Source organism: Centroberyx affinis, unplaced genomic scaffold, assembly GCF_046629955.1.
Source record: "Centroberyx affinis isolate AG114_WGS23_722 - 3 ecotype Tasmania unplaced genomic scaffold, CSIRO-AGI_Caff_v1 ptg002803l_1, whole genome shotgun sequence".
Lineage (NCBI taxonomy): Eukaryota > Metazoa > Chordata > Actinopteri > Beryciformes > Berycidae > Centroberyx > Centroberyx affinis.
In genome coordinates this window covers 113,934-125,000 of record NW_027280949.1, presented here as the reverse complement: position 1 = coordinate 125,000, position 11,067 = coordinate 113,934, and the positions used below count along the sequence as shown (strand labels likewise).

General features: G+C 47.6%; 1 protein-coding gene across 1 annotated transcript in view; it reads right to left on the bottom strand.

The window, feature by feature from the left end:
- Positions 1–10,519, bottom strand: part of pou2f2b (POU class 2 homeobox 2b) — a 37,844-nt gene extending 27,325 nt beyond the window's left edge. Inside the window, exon 1 of the mRNA XM_071535968.1 lies at positions 10,420–10,519. Within this exon, the coding sequence (XP_071392069.1) occupies positions 10,420–10,519 (100 nt within the window). The remainder of the gene's footprint in view (positions 1–10,419) is intronic.
- Between the last annotated feature and the right edge of the window lie 548 nt (positions 10,520–11,067).

The window sequence follows — 11,067 nt, the reverse complement described above, 5'->3', positions numbered from 1 at the left end:
GGGTATTTCTATTATAGAAGACAACTACATTTACTTCGTGCATCTGTCTCTCTCTCTCTCTCTCTCTCTCTCTCTCTCTCTCTTTCTGTCTGTCTCCCTCTCTTTCTCCCTCTCTGCCCCTGCTGGTCTTTAACCTTGGCCTCTGGTGCTTCTGCCTATAGTAATAAAGTCACCCCTCCTCCTCACTACCTCTCCCTCCCTCTCTCTCCTCCTCCTCCTCCTCCTCATCCTCCTGCTCCTTCTCTCTCTCCCTCCGTCTCTCTCTCTCTCTCTCTCCCCCCGGCACCACTGTTGTCCACTGTTCCACTCATTCATAGTAAACACTATTGATTTTCAGCAGGGAAAATAAAAAAAGCCATGAATTTTAATGCCCCTATCTGTCCCCTTCTCCATCTCTTCCTATCCCCCTGCCTCTCCCTCTCCTTCACCCCCCCCCCCCCCTCACCCAACCTCCCCCACCCCCACCCCTTCTTTCCTGAGGGGAGGATAAAGAGATGGGGATCGGGCGTGTGTGTGTGTATGTGTGTATATGTGCGCCGTATGTGTGAGTGTAAGGTGGTGGTGGTGGTGGGGGGGGGTTGCATTTCTCATTTCCCAGCTGTGCCTCTCTCACACAACTGCCCCTCCTCCCCCACCCCTACACCCCCCCCCACCCCCCCACCCCCCCCACCCCACACCTTTCCTTCTCCCTCGCTCCCTCCCTCCTTCTCCTCTTCTTCCCTCCGTCGCTTCCCTCTCCTCTTCGCACCAGGCTCCACTCTAGGGAGTGGAAGGAGACAAGGCGAGCTCATACATACACACGGCCGATCGTCACACACAGATAGTGCTGTCCTGTCCTACTGGTGTATGCGTGCGCACACACACACACACACACACACGCACACACACACACACACACACACACACACACACACACACACACACACACACACACACACACACACACACACACGCACACACACCACAAGTGATGCAAACACCCCTCGGTCAAGGCCACGTATAGGCAAGACAAACATATACATACAAACGTCCTGATTTACACACACACAAACACACACACACACACACATGTGTGTATCACACACACACATGCAGCCACAATGACCACCAGCGCTACCTTTCAGCGGCGGAGTCAAGTATTTAAATTTCCCTCCATCTCTCTTTCTCTCTCTCATTACTTTCTGCTCTCTTCTCGCTCTCCCTCCTCTGCCTCATTGCATCTATCTACCTTTCAACACTCACCTCCCTTCTTTTCTCTACCTCCCTCTCCCAGCCTCTCTCTCTCTCTCTCTCTCTCCCTCTCTCTCTTCTACTCTATGTATTGATTTTGCTATAAGCGGTGTCCCGGTTGCGACAGGGCAGCGTAGACAGACAAAGGCAGACTTCATCAACCAGCGCTAAACACAGGAGCCATCTCCTCAATAATCACTCCATCACACAAAAGACAACGAGAGAGAAGAGAGAGCGCAGAGGAACATGTAGGGAGTATTGACGAACGCCAAGGTGTTGAATAGACAAAAAAAAAAAAAAGGTGTTGAAGTATTTTCAAGGGTGTTGTGGGGTTTTTTTGTATTATTTACAGGAAAGTAGACAGTCAGCTCTCCTTGTGATTGTTTGTTTTATTTAGACAAGGAGAAAGGGCAACACGAGATAAGTGCCACAGACTGAATGGATTGGACTGGGGCTAACATTGGGAGATTCACACACACACACACAGATGCGCACACTCGCAAACTTGCTTTATATCTTAAAATGTGTGATATCTGGTCTCTCTTCTTTTTTGCCCTATTTGTCCTTTGCTCTAAAAAGTGCTTTGACACAAACTTGTTTTGTTGAAAGTGCTGTCTGAACAAATTTGACTTCACTTGACGAACTTGACACATGCATATGGGTTTGAGAGCTGCTCCATGTTCGGTACAACATGTTCCAAATAAAAGTATCTTTGAGAAATTCAGTTAGTGCCAAAAGAGGAATTTTCCTTTGCCAGCCTCATTATAAAAGTGAGAGTGTATGTATGTCAGTCTTTTTGAAACAGTCTGAATTTGTGTGTGTATGCGTGTGTATGTGCGTGCACGTGCGTGTGCGTGCATGTATTTGTGTGTGTACGCAGACAGTTTTCATCTCCACTTAATCTCCCGCTCCTAATTCAGAGTGTACATTGAGCCGCCTAATAGGATGTGACTGGAGCGCCTGCTGCAGCGCTAGCTAGCTAGCCGCTAATGAGTGGGCCGCCACAGCCGGAGAATCAAAGCGCTTCATCAGCACTCCTAATTACTGTAAACCTCGTTAGCCGGCTGGAGAGCTAACATCTGCTCCCGCTAACAAAGTACATCCAAATATAACACGGACCTGGCATGACCAAGTGAGAATCAAAGAGACGGACGGCATGCGCTACCACACCCAGTGGTTTCATTGTTCTCGTCTGTGTTGAGATTGTAATGACAGTAGAGGCAGCTTGTTGCTGCTCAGGTTGAAATGAAAAGCAGAGAAAAAGGTACTAGTCCAAGTTCAATACTATTTACATTGCAATGACAATCAACACATGGTTTTTTTCCCATTAACCGTGGTTAAAAGGGGCTATTGTAAAGCTAGTCTGTGTGTTGTTCTATAGCACCGCTGATGTCTAAGGGTGCTAATGTTGCCTGTCTATGAAGCAGCAGGTGTGTGGACAGCAGGTTTCCATGTAGCTCTGTCTGTTTGCCTGCTCGCCCCCTCTCTCTCTCTCTCTCTCTGATCAAAGCACTTCCTTTCAATCTCCTCCGTCTCCCTCCCCCCCCCCTCCTCCCTCTGTCGTTCTGCTTTCCTCCACCTCCCCTGGCCTCCACCCTCTCCCTCCATCATAATTTGACTGATGATTACACTTGTCACTCAAGGCAGCATGTGGCCAATTAGGAAGAGGGGTGACAGGGGGGGGAGGGGCAAGTGGGTTGTGTTGAAGAGGAGGGGGGGATTTTTAGAGTCCAATTTTTGTTGTCTGTTCCAATCAGGTTCCTTTTTTTTTGGTTATTCTGCTTCTGAGAGAAACAGAAATATTAGTTTCTGTTCACTTTTTCTTGAGAGACTCTGGAGAGGGATCACATAGATGCCTCAGCTCTCACAAATATCTGAGAGCTGTTCTTTTCTCTCTCTCTCTCTCTCTCTCTCTCTCTCTCTCTCTCTCTTTCCGTCTCCGTCTCTGTCCTTGTCTCACACTCTCTTGGCCACTTCACTATCTCTTCATGTTCCAGGGTAATCACAGACTCATTTAAAGTCACTTTTGTACACTACCTCCGACTGGTGGTTAACAGTGCGACCGCGGACCAGGCTTTTATGGGCCTTAATGTGTCCTACAGACACTTTGGCAACCAGGCTGCCGCTGCCGACGATGGGGAGAGAGAGAGAGAGGGAGAGAGAGAGAGAGAGAGAGAGAGAGAGAGAGAGAGAGAGAGAGAGAGAGAGAGAGAGAGAGAGACAGCGGAGGACATACAAGGCCAACAGCCATGGCGACTTAACCAGGCTGAAAAAAGGGGGAACGAAAGAGGATGAAAGAGGAGGGAGGGAGAGGGACGTGTGCAACAAAATGGACAGAACATGGGAGAGTCAAAAGAAAGGGGAGAGAGAGGTCACTTAGTCACTCCTTCTTCACCCCCCACTCTGCGCCTCCTCCCTCGCTCCCCTTTACAAGGCAGACAAAGGGACAGAGGGGTGCAGCCCTTGTACAGAAGAAGGAGGGGTTTACGCCTCCCTCCATCATCCCTCCCTCTCCCTCTGCCCCCCTAATCTTTACGGACAACTGGTGAATATGGTTGGTATGGATAGATGTAGCTAGAGGGGGAGTCCAGCTGAAGAAATTAGCAACTCAGCTGAGGTGTATCAACTACTAATGGCTTTGATCAAATATATGTTTCATAGGTATAACATTAATAATTGCTGCAGCATGTTAGGGCCATACTTGCTACTTTTCTGTAACCCCAGAGTATTTTTAATATCCCAGCTCTTGCTTCACAAGGAATGAGAAGAGAAGGCCGCCAGGAATATGCACGTATAAAAAGAAAGGCAGAGTAAGAGAGATTGCACAGGGGAATGAGAGAGAGAGAAGAGGTGGAGGAGTACAACAGATTAATTTCAGAACAGAGCGCTCCTGCCGAGAGAGGGATGGAGAGCAGGAAGGATAGAGGGGATAAGAAAAGGGAAAATGCCGAGAAGAGAAAGAGAGGAGGGAGATTAAACATGCATTCTACTCTCCCTCACCCCTGAGCTGCTGTTGGAGAGTTTGCGTGTGTGTGTGTGTGTGCGCGTGTGTGTCTGTGTGTGTGAGCGCGTACTCCAGTGTGTGCATTTGTGATGATGTGACATTGCTTACACCAGACATGCTTGCAGCATTCGCCTCAAAACCCATCGGCAAGCACTCTCATCCACCCTCCTCACTCTTACTCAGGCAATCTGAAGGACAGCAGTGGAACCCCAAAGGTTAATAGGACCCCTTCATTACCATAAATCTTATCAGCTAAATGAAATGGAGAGAAGGACCCCTGATTTAGGCGTCCGCTCTGCCGGGCTAAGGGGAGGCACCCAATCAAACCTCCGGATTTTATTGGTCTTTTTTATTATCTAAATGTACTGGCACATGAGCGGGGTGGCAGGGGTGAGAGCCGGCAGCAATCAACAACAAAAGAGACAGCGGCTGGAGAAAACACATTGTTGTTCGCTTTATGGGGCCACAGTCATCTCAGCAGATAGACTGCCTGCACCTTGTGTCTTTCGCAATGAAGAAATGCATGAGCTTTTGAGGGTATGTCCCACTGACCGTCGGAATGTGGGGAATCTGCCGTCGACCCTTTTTAGAAGATGTTTGAATAAATCAGGCAATCTTGGGTTGGAAATAACGCTGAAATCAACTAATCAAGTGTTCGATATGGTCAGCGGGACTGCAGAGGTTTGTTTTGACTGCCTAGTCTGATCTGGGTGATTGGTGGCATGCGGCGTATCCCACTCCAATCCTGATCACAGCCTGGCCACCACTGACTGACCGTCCACACACGCACACACACACACACACACACACCACGGCAAGCTCAATCTATAACACTACAGGATGTCTTAAGCCCATGTGGAGGTCAAGTACGCTTGAGTTGTTTGTATGTACATTATGTGTATGTTGGAGAGAGAAGAGAGGGAGAGAGAGAGGTATAAATCAATGACCAGAAGGAGGTCAGTTGGTTTGTATGTGTTTATTCCTGCTGATGTGTTGATTAACAGCCTGGACCCCCCCTCACCCCCCTCCATCTATCCCTCTGTGTGTGTTCTCTCTGGATGATGGGGCTGATTAAGTGGCCTGCTCACCCAGCCTCTGATTAGGACTAATGCTGGGCAGTATTTCACTGGACACACTGACCAACTGCAAAAATATGCTCCAGAGCGAGTGTGTGTGTGTGTGTGTGTGTGTGTGTGTGTGTGTGTGTGTGCATGTGTGTGTCAATGACATAGTGTATATGGTTGGAAAAAACAACTGTACTTTGCATAGTACAAAAGGGTCTGCAGCATCAACATGTCACTGGACACGTTCAGGTATAATGGACTGCCTGTAAATGCTACTCATCAAGCTCTTTGGATGAATTTGTCCTGTTGTGTGTGCTGCTGTCCTTGTTGGAGCACGCATATTTAAAAGCATTTGTATAAAGGTCATGGTTTGGTGAGAGAGTGCGTGGCTATATGTGTGTGTGTGTGTGTGTGTGGGTGTGTTTGTGTGTGTGTGTGTCTTGGTCTGTCCTGCTCCCTGGGAGAAACTCAATACCACTCACTGCTGCTAACGAGCTCTGGGACCTCATCAGCATTAATACTACATTAGTCTCAACCAACACACATCCACACACACACATATTCACATAAAAATACAAATTCAAGCCACTGCCACATATGCACACCTACACAAACCCATAAACAAATAGATAATAGGATTAAAAGGTGTTTCCAAATCCAGCTCTTTGGCACAAATAACACTAGGATACGACTGTTATCATTACACACGTTAAGACTAACTGGATTCATTTTGATTAATCCAAAACCTTTATATAAACCATGTAAAGGTTTTTCTTGAAGGTGTCTGAAGTGCATTACATAATAATTCAAGAGCAGATATGATTACATCCTCAAAAATGATGCTATTTTGTTATATGCAAGCCATTTTTCGCCAAACTGATACCATTCTACAGTGGCTTTTACTTTTGCGCTACAGCAAATCATTTTCTAGGAGCAGGTCTGTGTGTTTTCGCACCCTATATATCTCATTATGGGATGAAAATCTTCATATGTACAGTTCAACACAGACATCACCACTGTGGGGACTGTGGGCCTTTTCACGTTGTCAGACTGTGTCAGAGGCATCTATGTGATCCCAATATAAATAGCTGAACCAATAGCCCATTAGCTCCTGAAGCATTCTGCCATCAGCCTAGTGCATTCAGAACCCTGTGGTTGGCTCATATACTGCAATCTAATTCTACTACCACAGGGAGAGAGGGGGAGAGAGAGGGAGAGAGAGAGAGGGAGAGAGGGAGAGAGAATTCTGTTGTGACAGAGAGCGAAAGGGAAGGGAGGGAGGGAAAGGGAGAGGAAGAGGAGAGAGAGGGCTAGAGAGAAGGAGAGAGGTAGCTTAATGCAATAAAGCATGTAGTATTGACATCTTTCTCGTGTCTATTGATTCCCCATTATGTTGCTAACAAACCCAGGTTGACATTTTGTCATTTGCAATCATGTTAACACTGCGACTTGCACGCTCCCCTCCACACACCGATCTATACCTACACACACTGGTTTGCACGCACGCTCGTGCACACACACACACTCTCTCTCTCACACACACACACACACACACACACACACACACATACTGTACACACAGACACAGAGTGAATGGGTAAGCACATGCATGGTCTCACATCATGTACCAATTGAAGACACATGTGCCAGCACCACACACACACATAAGCAGAAATGTCTTGATAATAACTAGGGAGAACATACACAGGACTCTAAACATGGTGATCAATGGAAAGTGTATATTTTATTGGAATACATTTTCACACAGTGCATGAAATAAAAACACTTGACAGCCCCATGACAATAAAAAAAAGAGTATTGCAAGGTTAGGTTAACCCTTATTCGATTCAGAACAGCAGAGACAGAAATAAAAGTAGAGTCTAATGTGTTTGTGTGTGTGTGAGTGAGAGAGAGAGAGAGAGAGAGAGAAAAAGAGAGAGACAGAGAGAGAGAGACAGAGACAGAGTTAGACAGTATATAGTGGGAGATGGTGTTTAATGGTGTGTGACAGAAAGTGCATAGCCCAGATGAACTGAATCTAGGTGTGTGTCTGTGTGTGAGAGAGAGAGAAAAAGAGAGAGAGAGAGAGAAGTACAGAGAGAGAGAGAGAGAGAGAGGTATCCTTGATGAAGTCTCCAGTATCCTTGATGTCCCATCATATCATATCATATCATGCCCAGCGCTGTGTGGGAAACCTGCGGTTTCTCCTCTGTGTCCCATTAAACTTTCATACACCAGTTAATGCTGATGGCTTCACAAACCACTTTACTACACACACACACACACACACACACACACACACACACACAAATACTTCAGATAGCAGTGGCCCTGACCTGTACCTTCACAGACACAATGGCATTAAAAATAGAACAAAACCTGGATCAGTTAGAGCAGCTCGCTATCCAGGCGGAAAACGGCCTAACATGGTTGTTTTATGTTATATGATGGTCTGTGTGTTTCATGACGTGTGTGTGTGTGTCTGCGTGTGTGTGTGTGTGTGTGTGTGTGTGTGTGTGTGTGTGTGTGTGTGTGTGTGTGTGTGTGTGTGTGTGTGTCTGTGTGTGTCTGTGTGTGTGTGAGCCCCACAGGGGTTGTGCGTGAGTGCTCGAGGCCTGTTGTAACATGAAAGAGAATGAAAGCATAGGGGGCAGAGGAGGGTCAGGTGGGGCTGAGTCAAACACTCCTGCTGTGACCTCTGACCCTGCAGAGAGCTCCAACTCAAAGGAGTCAAGGAGCTGCCGCCAGTCAAAGAGACAAGTTAACTGAGAGCTCAAGTCAAGAGCCCTCCAAGGACAGGGAAAACCTACGAGTGTGTGCGTGTGTGTGTTATTTGTGGGTATTATAATGCCCAGTGTGCAACACCAGTGGAGGTTTGGGAAGCACATATCAGATTAGAGTGCGGCACAAGGGCACAACGCCTGAACTAGTCAACAAGTTACTGAAAAAAACTCCATTGACTCTATCTCAATATTTCTGAGTAAAGTTTCATGTAGTTCTGTCCTTTGTTGTTTACTCATGCAGAACTCTACTGTAGAATCAACAGCACAATCCTGTGTCAGTCCTAAGATTTTGAATCGACCTAGCACCTGTGTAGCCGACAAACCCTCCAAGTTTGAAAAGGACAGCGCCATGTACTGCGTTATCAAGAGGGAATAAAATCACCATAGCATTGTGAATCACTGTTATCCCACCATCTAAGGAATCCTGCAGCCTGTGTACACATCCCATCAGTTTGCCTGCTTATTCAGATGCTGGCCCTGGCCCGGGACACTGCAACATAATGGCTCATCCACGGTTTACTCTCACCTCTCAAGCTCAAACTGGGTTTTCCTCTCCCTCCTCGTTTTTCACTCTGTCATCTACTCTTACTTTCACCCGCTTCTCTCTCTCCCGCTCTCTCTTTCCACATTTTTTTTTTATCTCATTCTGACATTCGCCATTTTTCAACGTGCGGGGCACGAAAACTCCTCCTCCCGGTCCCCGCTCCTTCGCCTCGCCCTCCCTCCAACCTCCCTCCTCCCTCTCTCCCCTCTCTTCTGTGTGTATATCTCTAGAGATATGCCGGGTAACAGGTCCCTCTCATCCCTCTACACTCTTTTTTCTCTTTCCCTCTATCACCTATCCCTTCACTGTCACACAGTGTGCACTGGTGACAGAGTATGTGGAGTAAAGGTGAAGCCTGGCATCTCTGAAATCAAATGGGCTTGAACTGGAAATGAGAGGTTTGGAGAGACGGGAGCTAGATGCACTAAGAGGGCGCCTGGCCCTTTAAGAGCCCAGCCACCGGCCAAGGTGCACACTGAGCCACATTTACGCACCATTACGCACTGATACGCAAGTTATGTATATGCACAACTGAATGACTTTAATACAGATAGGCGTTGGAAAATAACAGCCCATTGCCCTCGAATGCTATTTTCCATCATCCCTCCTCCGCTGAAATCTTCAGTGCACACACACACACACACACACACACCAGCAGCAGCAGAGACATTACAGCCAGCGCATCGTTCCCTTTCAAAAGAAGGTATAGAGAGAGGGGAAAAGGGTTGAACAGCTGTTGCATGTCTAAGAAGCAGTTGGAGCTGGCCGGAGCCAGAGTGCTGACACACCGACAGTCAGTGACACACGGAAGCCGGCCTGGCTGCTCCCACCATGCGTCCTTTTATTCCGCTTCAGCGCAGATGAAACGCAGACGGCGCCCCAGCCCCAGCCGTCACCCTCCCCCTCCCTGACTCCACACTCCCTCTGCCTCTCCGCTTTTAGGTCTAACCATGCAGCAGGCAAGCAACGGGACGGAGAGATGTAGTCACTGGAAGTCCATTTCCCGTGATGTTTACAAAGATGAAAACCTTGTCCTTAACCAGCACACAAGTCAGAGCAAAAACCACATCAGGAAAAACGGAGAGGTTCTGCGAGCGCCTCGCCCCGCCACTAACAATATATCTAGACGAATAAAGCGCATTCACAAAACAGTATGAAATGAAATGAGAGGATAACAATGTTTTCGCTCTCTTCTCGTACATTCGTCCTCTTCCGTGCACCCACTCTCTCCTTCTATCTCCCCCTCTCCCTGCTTCCACCGGCCCAGGAATCGATCTCCGCAGGATCGATAAGTTGGCATGAATATTCCCTGCCTGCCGAGAGTCTAGTTGGGGAGAGACGGAGGCTGAGGCTCAGGCGTAGGGAGTGGAGGAGAGGGGAAGGATGGGGACGGAGAGAGGAGAGAAAAATACACGGAGAAAGGAACATATAGGCGGGTGGACATTAACCAACACACGAGTGGAACCGTGGCGCATCGTTCCACAGAACGGAGAGCAAAAGGACATTTTACGCAATTAATTTTCAATCAGCCTGGAGACTCCAGTGTGCTCGGGAAAGCTACTTTGATTTTATCAACCGCCCCGCAAGTGTAAAGGACTCAGTTTAAGCCTTCAAAAGGAGCCGGAGGTGTGTGTGTGTGTGTATGCGAATGCGAGTGTGTGTATAAGTGGGTGTGTGCACCAACAGCACTCCCCGCTTCAAGTGCATCGGCACCGAGCAAGGTGGGGCGGGTCTGCATGGCCGAGTCTGACCGTCATGGAGGAGGTGTAGCAGGGGGAAGAGAAAATGTCTTACCGGAGTTGGAGCGGAGAGCCAGAGGGGACTTGAGACGCCAGGCGTTGAGGTCAGGGGCAGTTCTCTGAAACACGAACGGCACCGGCAAGGGAACAAACATGATCTTCCTCCGGCTTCTTGTTTTGATGCGAATAATTTGACAGAAGTATTGTTATAAGATCTGTCCTCTTCTAAATCTTCTGTATCTTCGCCCGTTTTTCAGGTAGACAGCTTTGGGAATATATTTGGTATGGAGAGCTCACAACATTCGTCGTTAGATGTGTACTCATGTAGCCTAGCTGCGCACTTTTATTTACATTTTTGGATGTCGACTTGTGGCCGGCATTACTTTTGGTGTATATGCATAGAACATATGTATGATGGTCCCTTGAGTGCAGCAGTTACCTTTTTTTTGCCACAGTCCAGACTAACACACAGACGGATAGAAAGGAGACTACACCGCACTTCTACAGGCTATATGAAAAGTTGTCTTACAATTATAGGCCTATTGTAGTTGCTTTATAATAAAAGGCTACGTGTCACCAGCCTGTTGTTGATGCACCTGCTTTTGCGTCTCTCTTTTACCTTTGCACTGCTAAAGCGTTCTCCTTGAGTAAACATAGAGGCCTATGTGCCCTTATTTTATCCTCTCACTCCTCACCAATGTTT